Raw genomic sequence first — 17907 nt, forward strand, 5'->3', positions numbered from 1 at the left:
TGAGATATCGCGCGCTACAATATGAATGAAAGAAGCGTTTGATAAATTACCTCGCCTTACATCCGCCGCTACTTGGTTTCAAAAAGCTTTACATTATGTTGAGAATTTATTAATGTTTATAATTTCGGTATTAAATCCACTTTAGACGATTTATAATTCGCGTGACGTTAAAATTTATGAGTAACATGTTATTTATCATCTTATTTAATTATTTATCATTTTTTGAAGAATCAATACACATGTACACACATATAATAAAAATATATTGAAATGTATAGTGTATAAAATTATATGCAATAGAACTGATAGGTATTATTAAGCCATTTATTCCTTCATGACGAATCATTTTCGCCATATTTAGATAGAAAAAAGAGAGATGATTAATTAGATGAATGTGCAACCGCCAATCAAATCCCGAAGTAATTAGCGAAAGAAGTCGTAATAGCGCCAACACTTTTCATTACATAAGTATATTTTTGCCATTAAAATCGTGTAATATTCTATATTTAAACGCACATTTAAAATATCTAAAAAATGTACGTTATAGGAAATATTACCACTCGTGCAAGTAGCGCATGAAAACTTATTATCATATTAATTGTCTCTATTGCAATCGTCATGCTGACAAGTTTCTACCGTCCTTACACTTTCTCTTCTTATTTACCATTCGTAGATTTTATATTTTATTAACACGTTAAAGGCTGCGCAAAATATTTCTATTTTCTCGATTTCATCTCGACAAGCAGACAATCGATGAACGAATAAAACATTATAAATAATTTATTGAAAGCTGGCATATTAAGCTGTCGAAAATAACAGAACAAACGCAATTAGTATTAGGAGTGTTTGCAATAAAAAACAAATTTATAGATAATTATAAATCTCCGAATAATATAGGTTCGTGGTACTCCCTTCTTCACCATATCACGCAAATATTACTGATTGCGCGCACCGAATCACACTTATGTAACTTTCCCCTTCTTTTTTATTAAAAGGAAAATAAAATACAGCTAGTATATATAGGAACAGTTCTGTTTGACATAATTATATATAAGTTGCGCTTTTTTATAATGCTAATACATGGAGCCGTGTGTAAATATACGTCTCGTAAGATCTACTTATATATTAAGCTAAATTCTTAAACAGAGATAATAACTAAATGTAAACATATTAAATTATACCAAAATACATAGAGATACTTTAAACAAAATTTCGAGTCAAGCATAATAATGATACAATAAAAGATGCAAGATTATCTGTTGTATTGCAGAAGAGCATTAGAATTGGAGTAAACAAGGGTACAATTAACATAAAAACGATTATGTAACGAGAAAACGGAACTGCTCGCGCTCTCTGATAGCGCCGGTCGATACTAATCGGTCGCCGACAGAAGGCGTGACCAGTATATTATACGAAGGAAAGAAGGCAATATACTAAACTTTAGTTAATAATAAATAAACATTATCAACGATATTATGTAACACACAAACAGCAATATTATATCCATCAAACTTGTGGGAGAAACCCACGTCTTTTGTATTTTTTTTTAAATTTCTTCTTTTACAATAGAAGAAAAAATCGAGACAATAACGAAACTATTCCGAATTAATCGTGGAGACATCGCGAGAGGACACAACTCCAGATTAGGGGCCGATATCACAGTCTCCGATTAACGTGATCCTCCGATTAAACTCACTCTGCATCTCTTTCTAACTGTCCCCCTAGAAAGAGACAAAGAGTGAGTTTAATCGGAGGATCACGTTAATCGGAGACTGTGATATCGGCCCTATAGGGTCACTAATGACAGAAAAAAAGTTAAAGAAAGAGAAAGAGAGATAGGGGGCAATCTATTATCTCTTTATTCTTCGTTCTCTCTCTCTCTCTCTCTCTCTCTCTCTCTCTCTCTCTCTCTCTCTCTCTCTCTCTCTCTCTCTCTCTCTCTCACACTTACAATCCGGATGTGACTTTTTAGGCCGATTCGTTTTAGCTGTACTTCTTGCACGGTTCATCTTTTGTTCTTTTTCTTTTCACGTTGGAGAGAAAAAGAGAAAAGATGAACTGTGCGAGAAGTTCAACTAAAACGAACAGCCTATTGTGACTTTCTGCGAAAGTTCTCTACACTCTACAGGCGAGTTCATTGCATATACACGTGTTTCAAAATTCATCGCCACTATCGCCAGCGCTGAAAATCTATAGCGTACGTCACGGGTACTATAGATTTCCAGCGTTGACACTGTTCACTGTTGACAGGTGAATTTTGGAACACAGCCATAATAAATGATAGGTTATGAAGTCACGTATCCCTGCATCTGCATCATTACATAGCGCCGACGATGACGATTAATAATTCGATCGTTCGTTTAACGGCAAGTATATCGGCATGAAAGGACGTCGATAAAGGGCAATATTCAACATTGGGCCACGCGACGCTATCCGAGAGAGTAAACAGCGATTAAACAGAGATGTGCATTATTTGGATTTTAGCAGTGGCATTGACACCAGATTTATCTCATTTGTCCTATTCCGAGCGAACTTCATATCTTCAGTTTCCTTTTTCTCTCGGGCATGGATGTATGTTCGGTTCAAGTACGGAAAAATGCCGCAGTTAAAAAACTTATTAGCATAACCCTTTATTATATTTCACAATACTTTTAATATCTTAGTTTGTAATATTAAGGTCTGAAACAAATTCAGCTAGTCCTTTCTCTTAACTTTACTGATGTATAATCAACTTTTAGAGAAAAAGCCACAGGATTTTTTCCTTAAACGATGAAAATTTTGTTCCAAGGAAAAAATGTATACATTTAACGTACAACCGGGTACAAATATGAAATTGATTTCGAGACATAATGTCTTGCGATCCTTTAAAGTTCATAAATAATTTAAAAGATATTAATTCTCAATTGCAGGAAGGCGGCGGAAGAGGCACCACTGAATCAGAATCTGACCAAGAATGTCCTGAAATTTCTAACGTCTTCCCGTTAGAGAAGATGAAGGACTGGACTTATACAATGAGGAGACACATGCAGGTGATTATGTCAATTTGGCATAATAAGTACAAAATATTCGGCCAAACTTTACCACCAATAATCTATTCTATCGATAAACAAATGTGCGAATGTAGATCTATAAAACTTTCTTTTTAACTCACAACTCTTTAAAGTTTACAAAAAATTAATTACCTTAATATTAAATTACTTATTATAATTTAGCTTAATTTTCTTGCGCTTTCTTATTTTAACAAAAAAATTATATGTCATTAATTTCATATGTATAACTATTTCTACTGTGTGTTACAGGAAGTAGTACCTGGCGTATTTCTCGGTCCTTACAGTGCTGCCAGTCGCTCCAAATTGCAGTCTTTGCTTGACCATGGAATAACACACATAGTTTGCGTCAGACATACTATCGAGGCAAACCTTATAAGGCCAAACTTCCCCAACAGCTTCAAGTACGTGATCTTAATTCAATCAATCTATCTATCTATCGGCCTCCACAGAATTTTTGAGGTTTTGAGATAAAATTTTGTTTTCTGGGGTGGGTTGTCAGTCTACTGATCAACCCACAACTTTGAGAATCGGTTTCCTCTCCAAATACAGAGCGGTTCTCGTGGCAAGATACTCTTCGTGGGTTGTCATCACCATCCGAGATGATTGTAGCGATCAAATCCAACGAATTTTGGATCAGATTTGAACCCCGCATCTTCGGCTCACTAAAGCAGCGCACATCACTCTGCGCCACGATCGCCATATATGATCTTAATTGCAATAACTTATTAATAGTTGCTTAACAAAGAAGAGAACAGCTCTATAAACTTAAAAAGTTCTAATTTCTGATTTTCTTTAGTACTATCCTTTCTATTATTTTTAATTACTAATGGTTGCATTTCCTCTTTTTCTTTAAATTTCATTTAATGGTTAATATTTAATTATGATTATATTTTGTATATTTCTGTTTTCTACAGATACCTAGTTTTGGAGATCGCTGACACAATAACGGAAAATATCATTCAACATTTCAAAAAGGTAAAGGCATTCATTGATGAAGCCTTGATTTCGGGCGGCCGAGTCTTAGTTCATGGAAATGCTGGTATTTCGAGATCCGCCGCATTAGTCTTGGCATATGTTATGGAAACGTATGAACTTTCACAAACGTAAGTTTTTTCTTTTCTCTAAAAGAATATCTATACATATCGTCACACATGTTTTTGTACATTTTCGTCTGAATTATAAAATATTGATAAATTGATAAATGACGATAAACAATGATTGATAAACTGAATTACAGAATCGTACATTTATTTTACATATTATTCTCTGTAATTATATTAATTATACGTTATATTAATTATACATTTCTGTTTACTGAAATTACAATATCGAAAAATCTGCAATATTTATTTTAGGCGCGCATACACGATGGTGCAGGAAAGAAGATTCTGTATAAATCCAAACGAAGGTTTTATGACACAACTAAAGGAATATGAGCCCATCTACCAGGCGGAGAAGACGCTGAAAAAGGATCATCAAAGTTCGGAAATTCAACGTAGCAAACGAACAATCCATCAGATTGAAATGGACAATCAATCGCAAGATACGGTCGAAAATATGATGGACAGTTGATGATAATTTATAAAAAGTGGGGAGAGAAGACCAAAGTTACCAAGTATTAGATCGGATAAACGAAAATAGTTTTCCTTTTTTTATTCGAGTTTTCTGTACTTTCTTTCAATTCTTATTTTTATTTTATTTCTTCTATTCTTTACCCATCGTTTTTACTACAGGTGTGTATATAGTACGATTTAAAAAAAAATTTTTTTTTAGCTAAATCTGAATATCAATGTTGTTAGCTTTCAATAGCAACGACTAACGTTTAACTCAATTAAAATAAACGATTGATTAGATCAATGATTCATTAACTTAGGAAGTTCTACTTCATTTCTTACTTACAGGTGCTTTAAGGTAGTAGTGAAATAGTTACAAAGAAAAATATCAAGTTAGAAATACCTGATAAAGTACTGAATAAAAAATACTCACGGATTAACGTATAGAATTAATCTGCATTATACACATTTTTATCTTACGACATTCTAAATCGTTTATAGTTAAAAACTTAAATGTCAAGTTAAAAAATTTGAAATTTAAATACAGGTATATATATCAACAATGAGGATCCCCTTTTTATTTTTATTTCATTTATTTATTTTTCTTATCAATATGCATTGATATGGTAATATTTGAAATGAAATAATGTATTAAATATGTCAAAATATTTTATCTAGAAAATGGCACATTTATATTTATCAAGGTATAATCTTTAGTATTTTTCTTTATTCCCTAGTTGTTGAAATAATCTTTTGAATCACTTAACTTTAGCTGGAAATTCTATGCACACTATTTTTTCGCCTTTCTCATTTATAAACTCCCACTTAATATAGACGTTTACCTGAAAGATAATAAAAATTATAAATTTTTAATTATACACACAAGTTTAATAACTTTATTGTACATATAAAAAAATATTCTTAACGGCTAAGTTAGTATATTTAATAAATTACAGGTAAGGAATTATAAGTTTTTAAATTATTAGAATAAAACTTGTTAACTAGTTGTCCAAGAGATATAAATTAAATTAAACATTCCACTCAAATTATATCCAAATATCAATAAAATCTAAATAAACTTGAATCTAAAAAATCGAAACGGTTAAATATGAATTTTAAATGTTGATTACCCGAGGATACTGCTTCTGCACAAGCAGCGTGGTCGTATAATGATACTCTTGATCCTTGTGTAAAGGACAATCGATTCCATCGTCTGGATCCTTGCACGCGTCAGGCTTGTCTAATGGAAAAGGTACCGGAACGTCTAACACTACGCCGTATACACGTACATTGACTACTGAGATATCTTTATCTGCAAAAGAGAAACAATTATAAAATGTGCACGCAAAAACATCGCAATTACAAAATGACTATCTATTAATAACATAGATCTTAGATAATATGTAACTAATAATTGAAATAGTTTTAATATCATCAATTTAAAATCGAATTCTCTTACCGATAAATTGGATATGCGATTTTGTATATAATTCTCGTACTCACTAGGTGTAAATTTGATGGATATAGATGCGTTAGCGCCGCGCTCTAAAACACATTTTTCATCAGACGTTTTACATCCCGAGACCAATACTTCCGTGAATTTGCCTAATGTTGAGCCTAAAATGTAATGTAAATGAGTATGAATTATATTAAGTCCTAAATATGTGTTAAATTAAAATCACAAAGTCTAAATATATTAAATAAATATTAGGTATATATGGAGGGATTAAAGCCATAGTGGTGTAAGTCAATTTTTTTGACCACTTTTTTTTCTTCTTTTTTCAACATATCTGCATGTGTAGACTGCATCTATGAACTTAACTCGATAGGTTAAAAAAAGTGACTTACACCACTATGGCTTTAACCCCTCCATATATTAAGTAATATATTAAATATGCTCGAAAATAATTAAGTGTTAAATAATTTAAAAAGTGGACTGTTCTAATTTCGTAATAAATAGGTAAAACCACATTCAATTTCATTTGTATAAATTTCCATAAAAAAAATAATTAAAGTATAATTAATGAAAATTTTGTATTATTATTTTTGTAATTATAACAAAGATTATCTTGAGAAATTGGATTAATAACAAAACGTGTGGTAATAAAATTTCAAGAATTTTAATTATGTTCGCTAACAAAATTTCTCGAAATTTTGTTATAATTTCTAGTGGACAAGTTCCTTGTAGAAAGTATCCTACAATTAGATAATAATACGGTCGACGGCACCAGCAATGCGCTTCGTTCTTTGTCCTCCTTTGTTATGCATTGATATCTTTAATGATAACTCAATTCTCGTGTAACATGACTTAATAGGTGCGAGTCACCATTTTCAGACTATGAAAATATGCGTCACATTCTTCATTTTAAACCGGACACATATTACTGATAACGTAATCAGCCTTTGGTTTGATTGGGAGACAAACAACGCTGTTCGGTAAAAATATATATATATTTAATAAAACTTTGTTAGATATTAACAAGAGATTCCCTTGCTGTCTTTTCCGAAGTAGAACATTTCCCTTTAAAATAAAAAATGTGTATATGGTGAATACGGAATCAAAATAGGCGAAGAAAATAGTGCAACTATAATAAAGAGAAAAAACGCATTATAAATATATTTTTAGTTTGAAATCGAAATGACGTGAATCGTGACTATTTCACTGCATGGAATTTATTAATTTTAGACAGCATGAATGTATAAAAGGATGATAATTGATAATGAATACATTTATCGTTCGTTATCTTTTGGTATTAAAAGCACGTGCTTCCTAGATATCTAGAAGTAAATTATATTTTGTTGAAATCTGAACTCTTTGAAATTAGATCCACTGAATCCGCTCTTTTTTAATCACATGGATACATATACATTACACTTTCCTGCTCGCTATCTGCGACAGATGCATATCTAACAAATAAGCTTCGAAAGTAGACAAAAAAAACTTCAGAAAGTGTCGTTAAGAGGAATGGATCTTTCCTTGCCTCTTTTGTTTCTTAAAATATATATACCCTTGTCCCTTTCGTGATTCTGAACGATAACGTGACAAATAATTCTCTAAAAATTCAACATTATTTTAGTTAATAATTATAATAGTTATTAATTATCATCGACGATAATTGATGATAATTAACTTAACTTTGCATAGTTAATTTATTTATGAATTGTTTATTTAATTTTTTTTATTTAATTTATTTATTTGTTATAATAATTTCAATTTCCCTATCAAAATTTAAACTTCTACACGCACAATAAACAATTTACCGAAAACGCAGCACCCCTTCAGCATCGCGTGATTAGTATTATTAATAAGTATTATTATATATCTTTTATTCAGCGTGAATTTATTGCAAAATGATTTGCCCAGTTCCAGATTAGCGATAACAAGCGCACACTACTCACCGCAATCTTCAAATGTGACGGCGTGACAGGACGTAGAATAATATAACGCGTAGAAAAGCGTGAACACGACGATCGTCACCCGAGTCATCTTGCTACTACGGCTTCTGCGTGGCTAATAACGTGCCACACTCCGTACTGACACTACTGACTCCGTAGTCCGTAGTTGTCTCAAAATATGTCACACACACACATCTCCCTACCTAACAAAAGAGCGCCTCGATTCGCTTTTCTTGTTACCGAGGTACCGATCGAGCTGATTGGAAGTTCACTATCTTTTCAATGATGGATATTTCTTTTTTTTTAACAATCAGTTACCTTTTCGAGACTTTTTTACCTTATAATATTTGTTTACTTTTTTTTTTACTTTAATTAGACATCACAGACGCGTGCTATTTTTTTATTATATATTTCTTAATGTTTTGTTTAACATTAATTTAATTACAATTCATCAACGAATCAATCGTACAAATGTGTTTTATCAAAACATTTTAATAAGATATATTTAATTTGACTATTATATTTAATTTAAAAATGTTAGTTTAAATATCTTCTGATATGTGACCTGTTTCTATCTGATTTCATCCGATAGAAATAGGTCAACCTAGAGGCCCTCCACCACCCCCGCCGATTCCGACCGGCGGTCCTCTTTTATTTACAATGCATTTTTTTTTACATTTTTACATTTATTTTATTTCTCTTACAATTTACTTTATAATATATATATACAACATTGTAAAAAATTACAAAAGTTACAAAATTAAAAATATAATACCTACACAATAAAATTTTCTTACAATTTACTTTACAATATACATTATAAAATTGATACAACATTAAATATATACAACAATAGATACAACATTATAAAATTGAAAATATAATCTACAATAAAATTATATAGGTACTTTTTGAGAAGACAAATGGTTGTACAGATAAACTTTCGAAGAAATTATTAAATTACATTACAACAAATTTTGAATGTTTTTGGATCATTGTCATCTTAAAAAAAAATCCATTTAGTGGTCAAATTTTTATTTGCAAAAGATAAAACCTTCAAAACATTCACGTAGCCTTCGGCAGTAGGAATATCCGTTACACGGTGCAATGGTCCAATTCCTTCAACATGAAAGCAACCCCATATTTCCGCCACCATGTTTTACAGTCAGAACTTGGTAACGTTAATTAAATCTTTTGCCAGAAGCACGTTGAATATATCGTATTCCATTGTCTCAAACAGATACTTGGATTCATCGCTCCATTGGACATCAAGTAGACATCAAGGAATATCATACCGTTTGTAGAATTAGGCTGAGACTCCAAACAAAAAAGTTAAACGAAAAGTACGATTTAGAAAGACCTTTACGTTCACGTAATCGTACTTTTCGTTTAACTTTTTTGTTTGGAGTCTCAGCCTAATTCTACAAACGGTATGATATTCCTTGATGTCTACTGAATGGACCTGCACCCTCATTTTGTAACATCAAGTTGTAGAATTTTTATACGAAGCAAATATTGTTAAAGTACGAGTGTAGGTATTACAGACGGCTTTAGGATCCCCTTAACCAATCAAGTTGCGCGAATAGTCGGTACTGAAGGTTCGCACTGCTACCAGCGCTGTCACGTGACTAACCACGCCGCTACGACGGAAACCTTAGGTAGAAAACAAAATGGCGGGAAACGCTGACTACTGCATATCTTACAGCTTCCTGTTTTCTGCTCTTAACCTCTTTGCGACTATTTCGTATCTCGCAATTCCGTCGCGTAATGGAATGATGATGTTTCTTGTCTCTTCTGAAGTTCGTCAATTTTTATCTTGGGCGACAGAGAACAAAAAACATCGCGTTACGCGACGGAATTGCGAAATACGAGATAGTCGCAGAGAGGTTAAGTGCAGAAAAACAGAAAGCAAAGAACACATTGGCTGCATTCCGATATTCACCGTCAGCAACTTTCAGTACTGAAAATCTATAGTATACGTGACATAAAATATAGATTTGCAGTACTGACAGTGAATATTGGAATGCAGCCATTGTAGATTTGGCTTGTATCGTTTCCTATCGTAACCTATCGTGTTTCCGACATAAATGTTATCGTTTCCTATCTTTTTTTTTTTCATTCTCTGTTGAAAGCGGATTCAATCGTTGGCATACGCTATATAGAATTCTTATAGTATATTATTGTTTTCTATCGTATTATTGGAATTTATCGAGAAGAAATGATTGAAAATCTATCACAGTCAATTGTACAGTAAAACCTCGTTTATCCGGCCTTCGATCAACCGAGGCTCCGCGTTATCCGAGCCACTGGACTTATCCGAGCACTCCGCGTTAACCGAGCTGTGCGCTCGGATAATACGGAAAAATTCGGATGAAACGGATGGCGCTTCGCTGCTATGCGATGCGCGCGAAGTATGTATGTAGTTTGCGATCGCTACTTTTTTGTTTAACCACGCACGAGTTTAACCACGCTTGTTAGTACACGCTTTGTTCTCCGCGGTTGTGAGGTAGAATTTAACAGTTGGGCTTCAACAGTCAATGAAAAAACATCGCTATGTCGCAGAAGCGAAAAAAAGTCGTCGTGAGTGTAGAGAAAAAGTTGGAAGCTTGGGGAGAGGAGAAATCATTCGCAATGTCGCGGCTGATTATGGTGTTGGAGAGACCACCGTTGGCGATTGGCGTCGAAATCGATCTAATTTAGAGCAATTCGCGATAAAATCGGGCGTTAATTTTTCATTTTTATATGTTAATGTGGTTAAATTCCCTTGTACCATTTTAAATATACCAAAAATAAGGGAAGTTTTCGAGTTTTTTTTATTTATTCCGTGTTATCCGAGTTTTCGCTTATCCGAGGTACCCTTTCCCCACATTACCTCGGATAAACGAGGTTTTACTGTATATTCATAATAAAGGAAACTCAAAGTTTTCTATCGATAACTACAATTACGAAAAAAAAAAAACCTATAATTGTTAATCATGTATCAACGATAGATGGTTCAAAATGTATCTTGGCTGGATTCGGGGAGCGCGCTTAATTAGCGCTATTTGCTTATTCTATCCTTGTTTTACACCTGATGAGTGATAAAGATAGAATGATGCAATAGCGCGCTCCCCGAACGCAGCCCTTATCGTAAAATTGCAACAGAAAACGTTTCGTGATCTATTGTAAAATCACGACTTTTTTTCGAATATGCGAGGTTCCCTTGTTGGTTAAAAAAAAATTAACTTACCCAACCGTCCCAACCCTGTCTCTTTGTGATCTGAGATCGGAGCGGCTTGCGGCTTGTGAACGATGTGAATTGTGATTTGTGAATGCTCACGGCGCTCACGCCCACGTGCTTGTGCTCGTAACTGCACCAAGAACATCCCCTCCCCTTCGCCAGTACCATCTGTAGTGCAATTCTGTAACTCGTTATGCCGTCGTTATGAGCTATAACGACAATTGCGCAGCTTTTTTACCATATAAAATATCTGCGCAACGATAGTCGATACCTCATAACGAGTTACAGAATCGCACTACTGGGCTGCGTTCCAAAATACACTCTAGTTAACTAAAATGCTATAGTGTACGTGACGTAAACTTTGACGCAATTTTTGCATGTCTGACAGTATGTACATTAACTATTTATGTATTAAAAATTGTGTATTTATATTATTTTGTAGAGATAAAGATCATGAAATGGAAAAAAATTTCTCCTGATGCCAAATATCGTAAACATATTTGCAGACGAGTTGCTGCAGGAATCGGTTCTCTTACTGCACGTTGTTTTTCAATATGTGGTTTGATTAGATTTAATAACTCATTAAATGTAGGTGTATCCATTCTTAAATATTCTATAAATTTTTCTAGATCAGAATTTTCCATTTCTTTAATAAGATTATCACTTGCACCTTGCAACAGTCTTTGTCTTACGGTAAATATAGGACGGACCCAGAATCTCTTTTGAATTTTCTTTTCTTCTCTCTTCTTTATTCTTCTATATAATAAATATAATTTTAATAATTCTCGTCGTCGTATTTCTTTAACTATTGATGATTGTGGAGTTTGTCGCCATTTAATAACTTCTTTCGTTAAAAGTATTTTAATTTTTTTCCATTTCATGATCTCTATCTCTACACTGGCTCTACACGACTTCGAAGGTACGCTGTTTCCAACGTTCAACGGTCGCCTCGCGCCTAGTTGGCGTCTGGGTAGCGATCATGTAACTTTTCCCCTAGGACGAAACGTGAAAAGTGAAAAGTTTATCTCTTTCTATTCAACACTAATAGAAAGAGATAGGGCCAGTTTCACCAACGTCGATTAACTGTAACCTTCGATTAAACTCACTCTTCATCTCTTTCTAACTGCCCCCTTAGAAAGAGACGAAGAGTGAGTTTAATCGAAGGTTACAGTTAGGGCCGATATCACAGTCTCCGATTAACGTGATCCTCCGATTAAACTCACTCTGCATCTCTTTCTAACTGTCTTTTCGTCTCTTTCTAGGGGGACAGTTAGAAAGAGATGCAAAGTGAGTTTAATCGGAGGATCACGTTAATCGGAGACTGTGATATCGGCCCTTAATCGGAGATGGTGAAACCGGCCCATAGTTACATGAAACTTTTCACTTTTCACGTTTCCACTCTAGGGAAAAAGTTACATGATCGCTACTCTGGTTCTGGTATGCCGCTGCGCCGCGCCGCCGCGTCGGCGGCCCGGAGCGGCGGAACGTGATTGGCCGGACCCGGGGGCTCGACTCGCGAGCCAATCGCGTTCGACGTCTCTCGGCGGCTCGGCGGTAACGGCGCGCGCAAGAGACACAGGTCACGCCAACGCAAGTAATACGTGACGCGTTGAACGACGGTGCGAGACGGTGTCGATCGTGTAATTTCTTTCTCGCGAACGAAAAGAAATCTGGTTACGGAGTGTGTGTGTGTGTGTGTGTGTTGCAAGCTGAACGTACGCCGAATATTCCGTTCCTTCTCGTGTCGTGTGCAACGAGTGGGAAATGCCGTCGCTGGACGAAATGAACGCTGAATGCCGTGCTGGACACCGACGACGACGCCGTACGTATCATCCTCCCGGCTGTGATTTGGCGGGTCTCCGTGTGCAGTACGCCGTAATCGGTGAGTGAATTGTGCATGGGAAATTAAATGTTTCGAAGCGCGATATATCCGAATATTAAGAGAATCGTTGTCCCGCCTGTCGCGTGAGATATAACCTCGGAATTCGGGTCTTTTGCCTGCGCGATTTCTACTCCGAATAAGTGAATCGCGCGGGAAGACGTTTCAGTGAATAACTCGAACCTCTCGTTAAGCGCCGGAATTAATAATCAATTAAGCGATTGAAGAGAACGATCGCGCGTTTGGCGTTCTCACTTTTGCTTGTCGCGATCGCGAACGATCGCAAGCGAGGGAGCGAGCTTGCTTCAAAAATGCGCATGAACATCGAGATAGAGAGTATTTAAAAAAGACTAGAGTATTAAAATATTAGAATATTAAAAATACAAGTGTTATCGAGACCATTTTTTTCTATCGTTTATTTTAACAATTTTAATCGTGAAGTTTGTATCGACATGCGTTGAAAATGTAGCGAGGTCCATTGTTTAAAAACTAACGCAGGTAACGTGTAACGTGTTTATTTCGATACTATAGGGCTTATTTCGGGTAACGTGTTTATTTCGATAATAATCTGTCATAGTTGCTACAAAAATACCAGCTACATCTTATACAATCTTCACCGGGAATTTTACGCATATAATCTTCTCGTCCTTCTCGTTTTTAAATTCCCACATAACGTCGACGCTCAACTAAACAAAACGGAAATGATTTTATTAACGAGATAATTAAAATTTTAAGTATCGAAAAATTTGGAAAATCTAGACTAAATAATATAGATGAAAAAGGAGAAGAAATATAGATTAACAATGTGAAGCGAAATTACCGCAGGGGTCTTCTTTTCCACAACGAACGTAGCTTTATAGTTAACCTCCTGATCCTTTTTCAAAGGACATTTGAGTCCGGAATCCGGATTTTTGCACACATCAGGCTTTTTCAGGGGAAAGGGTACAGGCACATCGAGCAGCACTCCATATGCAAATACTTTGACATCCGTAATATCTGTGTCTGCAGAAAAATATATTAATATGATATTTTTAATTAATATTTTATAAATAAAATTATTATCTTTATCGTAAAATTATGATTTAAAGTTCTAAGTTTATCGATAATTATACATACAAAAATGCTCTTCCCAGGAATATCAAATTTTTTCTAACGTTGAAAAAAGTATGCGACTGAAATATTATTTTCTTACTTATAGTTATTTTACTAACTTGGCGTAACTTTGGCTTTTACGTGTATTTCCTCGCCACGGGTTAACACGCATTTCTCATCGGACACATCGCAGCTTGAAATCTCGACCTCATTGATCTTAGCTAACTCCGAACCTGAAGTAGATTTGAAATTTTATTAGGTATACATTATCATCAAACAAATGATATGCATTATAAATATATTTGCAAATTGCATTGTAATAATTTGATGTAATTGAAATTAATGAATTTAATTAACGATCGCATAAACGTTCGAATCGCGTGAAGGCGATCTCTCTTTATATCGCTGATTTGCTGTAATTACATCTCATGATAATAGAAAATTACGTGTGAGCTGCAACATAATTATATATAATCAGACGAACATTCAAAGCATGCGTAATTAAGTAGCTTAACGTGTAATGTTGCTAATAGCTTCCGGCATTCTTGATATTAAAAGGATTCTCATTGAGTAAGTTCTCCCTCCAATTTATAATTAACGATAAAAGCCGAGCAATTAATAATACGCTATTACTGACAGGGATTTTCGAGCGATTCCATAAGATTCTTATACATCGTCTGATGTCATTTATGAATTTAGTCGAATTTAATTGTTGTTTGTATACTTGTTTTTTCTTTCCTTCGATCAAAATTAATGACCGATTTTATAATGGATGGTTTTTATCAATGCTTTAAAGAAACTGAAGAAAGCCAATATAATATACAGGATATTTTAAAATTACTTTTTAATTGCAAATTCTGTGACAAATCTAAAGATAATTTTTCTATAGCAAAGCTAATAATACATCGGAATGATTGTAATTCCTTCAATTTTCAAACTTATCTACTAATATTTATTATTATATATTTTATTAATACATCAAAGTTACATTTTTATTCAAATAAAGTTGATTTTGAATTGTCCAAAGAAATAGCAAAAAAAGAACATCTCACGTGATTCAGAATACTTTGGAGTAGGAAGAGGTTTTTTGAGTCATAGGGCTCTAATTATATTCCGCATTAATTTATTAATTTTTATTAAGACTGATTCAGTGTTTTTACTTGTTTTAGTTGCCCCCAAAAGCTCTTTGAACCCCTGGGCTTCCAAGATTTTTAAATGTCTTGAAAATTCTTTACCCAATTTTTTTCTCTGACTCAAATAGCTGCTTCTTGGAGAAAAATTCTCCAAAATTATTAGAGTACGCACTTACCGCAGTCCTCGAAAACGAAAGCAAAGGAGGATGTTATGCCGCACAGAGCACATAACAGCGAAAAAGCGACACTGATTCGCGTCATGTTGCTTCCACGATTTTCACGCAGATATTAATGACGTTGCGTGCAATCCTCGCGCCTAAATTTATAAGCGCATCGCTGCTTATCTAACGAGTTAAATTACGAAAACGTAATTTATCTCATTACGCTAATGATAGACTATTGTCACTGCAAATGGTTTCATGAATGGTTTGACGCGAACTTCATTTCTCGTTCATATGTGAGAAACGTTACATCGAATTTTTGTTACAAAACTATTGAGACAAATTATGCTTGAACTTTTCCTTATTGTATACACGTATAAATGTTACAATCGTGTATTCTTATTTTTATATGTAATTATTAAAAAAAACAGTTCTTTAATTTTCAAAGGAATGAAAAGTAGGAACCATTCGAAAAATCTATCTTGCTCTTTGAACCACAACATCTAATCGACCAAAACAACATAAAAGTATACAGTAGAAGATTCCCTAATTTCTCAGACAATTTTTAAAGAACGCGTTTTTGAATATCGATCTTATGCCCGTTCTAGACTGGAGGATGATCCTACTCGCGGCTCATCCTAGTGAGTAGCGTAGACGGATAAAAATCATTGATTATCCATGATTTTTACCCGTCTACACTACTCACTAGGATGAGCCGCGAGTAGGATCATCCTCCAGTCTAGAACGGGCATTAGGGCCCGGACACACACTTTTTCGTAACAGTAACAGTAGGATTTCGACCAATCGCGTTGCTCGATTCAGGAACGTACGGCCGTACGTTTCCGAATCGAGTAACGCGATTGGTCGAAATCCTACTGTTACTGTTACGAAAAAGTGTGTGTGGCCAGCTTTATGCCCGTATCACACTAGCGATTGGCGATTGCGTATACGTTTGCGTCTACGTCTTTTGACCAATCAGAACGGAAATCGCGAATCGCAATCGCCAGCAGCTACTTTCTGATTGGTCAAGAGACGTAGACGCAATCGCCAATCGCTATAGTGTGATACGGGCATTAGGACGGTATTCATTATACCCTTTGAGTCCCCACGTGCAGCGATATCGACTGAGATCTTATCACGGGGGTTTAAATGACTCCCGCGTCGCGGCGCCTCAGCGCTCCGCTGCGCTGCTGCCAGCCAGCGCCAGCAGTGCCAGCATCAATCGTGAGGAAGTGACGTACTGACGTCCTGACAGCGCACCGTCCACGTAGCGTTTTGAGTACTCGCGCATCGCGCAGAGCAGCGCATCCCAACGTTCATTAAAAACGACATTTCGTGCGGTGTGCTCGTGTGGAACGCGTAACGTGAGTATCGCATATCTCTGTCTTGTTCGATTATCTTTGCGTACGAATTTTGTTCTCTTTTCGCGAGAGGAGTATCTGCCTGCATGGTTCTTTGTGAAAAGATTCGAACTGGGTTATTCCCGACATAACCCAGATCTTATTTGTCACATTGATGCCCAAGAGTACTTCACATACGAATCAAGTATTTTTGGTGAACCGGAGTATCGTGACACAAGATTTGTAGTGTTGTGCAAAATGGTCGATCAATACTTTTCTTTTGCCTACATACAAAAGTTAGAGGTTTTCTCATAATACAGATTTTATTTACTATATGAAAATATAGACATCTTGTATCTGTATGCTAAGAATATATAGTATCTTTCATGGACTATATTTTGACACGAGTGTAATAGTAAATTTGAGTTTTGCAACCAGCTTTTTATTATTAACTTCACTTTTCATCACTTTTCTTTTTCTCCGCAATGTCTAATTATTTGCCTATTTTATTTTAAGTACAAAAAGTATAACTACAAAAAAAAACAGATTTACCGTTATAATATTACCATAAAATATGATTGATCACTGTTGCTCAATATGAAAGCTCGAAGAACGTCTGAAAATTGGAATATACTTTAGATATTTATGTTGTTTGGCTGATCAGATGTTTTCGAAACCGTACTTCTATTTCTTTCGCAGTATCCCAATCGCCATGGATCAAATCAAGAAGCTCACCGAACCTGGCCGTCAGTTTGCCAAGGATAGCATCCGGCTTGTCAAAAGATGCACCAAGCCAGATCGTAAAGGTAATTTAATTTTGATGACGTGAATATGACACAACGAATATGACGATTAACCACAACTCGCTTTTTATCTATTACAGAATTTCAGAAGATTGCAATTGCTACTGCGATTGGTTTCTGTATAATGGGCTTCATAGGGTTCTTTGTTAAGCTAATCCACATTCCAATCAACAATATCATTGTGTGAGTATTCACAGGATCGCCACTTTATCTTTAATCATTCGAGAAGATATTTAAACGTGTTTCTTTTTTTATTTTCAGAGGTTCATAAAATTAATCC

The 17907-nt window shown here is 34.9% G+C and overlaps 5 protein-coding genes across 11 annotated transcripts in view; 3 read left to right on the top strand and 2 right to left on the bottom strand.

The window, feature by feature from the left end:
• The first annotated feature begins 2076 nt into the window (after positions 1-2076).
• Positions 2077-4918, top strand: LOC139776265 (serine/threonine/tyrosine-interacting protein B). Of its 6 annotated transcripts, none has more exons than XM_071712829.1 (6): positions 2077-2128; positions 2251-2370; positions 2914-3029; positions 3300-3451; positions 3965-4153; positions 4406-4918. In XM_071712829.1, exons 2-6 carry the CDS (start codon positions 2334-2336, stop codon positions 4620-4622), a joined length of 711 nt encoding a protein of 236 aa, XP_071568930.1. In that variant the 5' UTR covers positions 2077-2128; positions 2251-2333; the 3' UTR covers positions 4623-4918. The 6 variants fall into 6 exon arrangements, with proteins under 6 accessions (XP_071568930.1, XP_071568929.1, XP_071568933.1 ...); XM_071712832.1 differs by lacking the exon at positions 2077-2128 and adding an exon at positions 2485-2586 and having other exon boundaries at positions 2237-2366; positions 2910-3029; XM_071712834.1 differs by lacking the exon at positions 2077-2128 and adding an exon at positions 2485-2571 and having other exon boundaries at positions 2237-2366; positions 2910-3029.
• Positions 4282-11382, bottom strand: LOC139776267 (NPC intracellular cholesterol transporter 2 homolog a). Of its 2 annotated transcripts, none has more exons than XM_071712838.1 (4): positions 11229-11382; positions 6107-6220; positions 5734-5915; positions 4282-5445 (listed from the first exon to the last, which is right to left on the bottom strand). In XM_071712838.1, exons 1-4 carry the CDS (start codon positions 11362-11364, stop codon positions 5362-5364), a joined length of 516 nt encoding a protein of 171 aa, XP_071568939.1. In that variant the 5' UTR covers positions 11365-11382; the 3' UTR covers positions 4282-5361. The 2 variants fall into 2 exon arrangements, with proteins under 2 accessions (XP_071568939.1, XP_071568940.1); XM_071712839.1 differs by lacking the exon at positions 11229-11382 and adding an exon at positions 8003-8573.
• Positions 11383-12839: 1457 nt separating this feature from the next.
• Alkb (alpha-ketoglutarate-dependent dioxygenase AlkB) overlaps positions 12840-17907 on the top strand; it is a 38449-nt gene continuing 33381 nt past the window's right edge. The window contains exon 1 of the mRNA XM_071712822.1: positions 12840-13101. The gene's annotated coding sequence lies outside the window, so the exon portion shown is untranslated. The remainder of the gene's footprint in view (positions 13102-17907) is intronic.
• On the bottom strand, positions 13488-15636 carry LOC139776284 (ecdysteroid-regulated 16 kDa protein-like). The gene is made up of 4 exons (XM_071712855.1): positions 15500-15636; positions 14310-14423; positions 13919-14100; positions 13488-13784 (listed from the first exon to the last, which is right to left on the bottom strand). The coding sequence occupies exons 1-4, from the start codon at positions 15582-15584 to the stop codon at positions 13701-13703; spliced, it is 465 nt and encodes a 154-aa protein (XP_071568956.1). The 5' UTR covers positions 15585-15636; the 3' UTR covers positions 13488-13700.
• On the top strand, positions 16688-17814 carry LOC139776269 (protein transport protein Sec61 subunit gamma). The gene is made up of 3 exons (XM_071712840.1): positions 16688-16848; positions 17524-17630; positions 17708-17814. The coding sequence occupies exons 2-3, from the start codon at positions 17537-17539 to the stop codon at positions 17812-17814; spliced, it is 201 nt and encodes a 66-aa protein (XP_071568941.1). The 5' UTR covers positions 16688-16848; positions 17524-17536.

This window comes from Temnothorax nylanderi, unplaced genomic scaffold (assembly GCF_030848795.1).
Source record: "Temnothorax nylanderi isolate EJ_2023f unplaced genomic scaffold, tnyl_v1.0 TNYL_tig0116_pilon, whole genome shotgun sequence".
NCBI lineage: Eukaryota > Metazoa > Arthropoda > Insecta > Hymenoptera > Formicidae > Temnothorax > Temnothorax nylanderi.

What these genes read in the sequence shown, in the direction of transcription:
- LOC139776267 (XM_071712838.1), bottom strand. Translation starts at nt 11,364, where the DNA reads ATGTTCTTGGTGCAGTTACGAGCACAAGCACGTGGGCGTGAGCGCCGT. An exon ending in ATCCATCAAATTTACACCTA is followed by an intron (nt 5,916 to 6,106) that starts GTGAGTACGAGA and finishes TCTCTTTTGCAG; the next exon opens with ATAAAGATATCTCAGTAGTC. An exon ending in TGCAGAAGCAGTATCCTCGG is followed by an intron (nt 5,446 to 5,733) that starts GTAATCAACATT and finishes ATTATCTTTCAG; the next exon opens with GTAAACGTCTATATTAAGTG.
- LOC139776284 (XM_071712855.1), bottom strand. Translation starts at nt 15,584, where the DNA reads ATGACGCGAATCAGTGTCGCTTTTTCGCTGTTATGTGCTCTGTGCGGC. An exon ending in TTTCGTTTTCGAGGACTGCG is followed by an intron (nt 14,424 to 15,499) that starts GTAAGTGCGTAC and finishes AATCTACTTCAG; the next exon opens with GTTCGGAGTTAGCTAAGATC. An exon ending in AAAAGCCAAAGTTACGCCAA is followed by an intron (nt 14,101 to 14,309) that starts GTTAGTAAAATA and finishes ATTTTTCTGCAG; the next exon opens with ACACAGATATTACGGATGTC.
- LOC139776269 (XM_071712840.1), top strand. Translation starts at nt 17,537, where the DNA reads ATGGATCAAATCAAGAAGCTCACCGAACCTGGCCGTCAGTTTGCCAAG. An exon ending in CACCAAGCCAGATCGTAAAG is followed by an intron (nt 17,631 to 17,707) that starts GTAATTTAATTT and finishes TATCTATTACAG; the next exon opens with AATTTCAGAAGATTGCAATT.
- LOC139776265 (XM_071712829.1), top strand. Translation starts at nt 2,334, where the DNA reads ATGACGATTAATAATTCGATCGTTCGTTTAACGGCAA. An exon ending in CAATGAGGAGACACATGCAG is followed by an intron (nt 3,030 to 3,299) that starts GTGATTATGTCA and finishes TGTGTGTTACAG; the next exon opens with GAAGTAGTACCTGGCGTATT. An exon ending in AACTTCCCCAACAGCTTCAA is followed by an intron (nt 3,452 to 3,964) that starts GTACGTGATCTT and finishes TGTTTTCTACAG; the next exon opens with ATACCTAGTTTTGGAGATCG.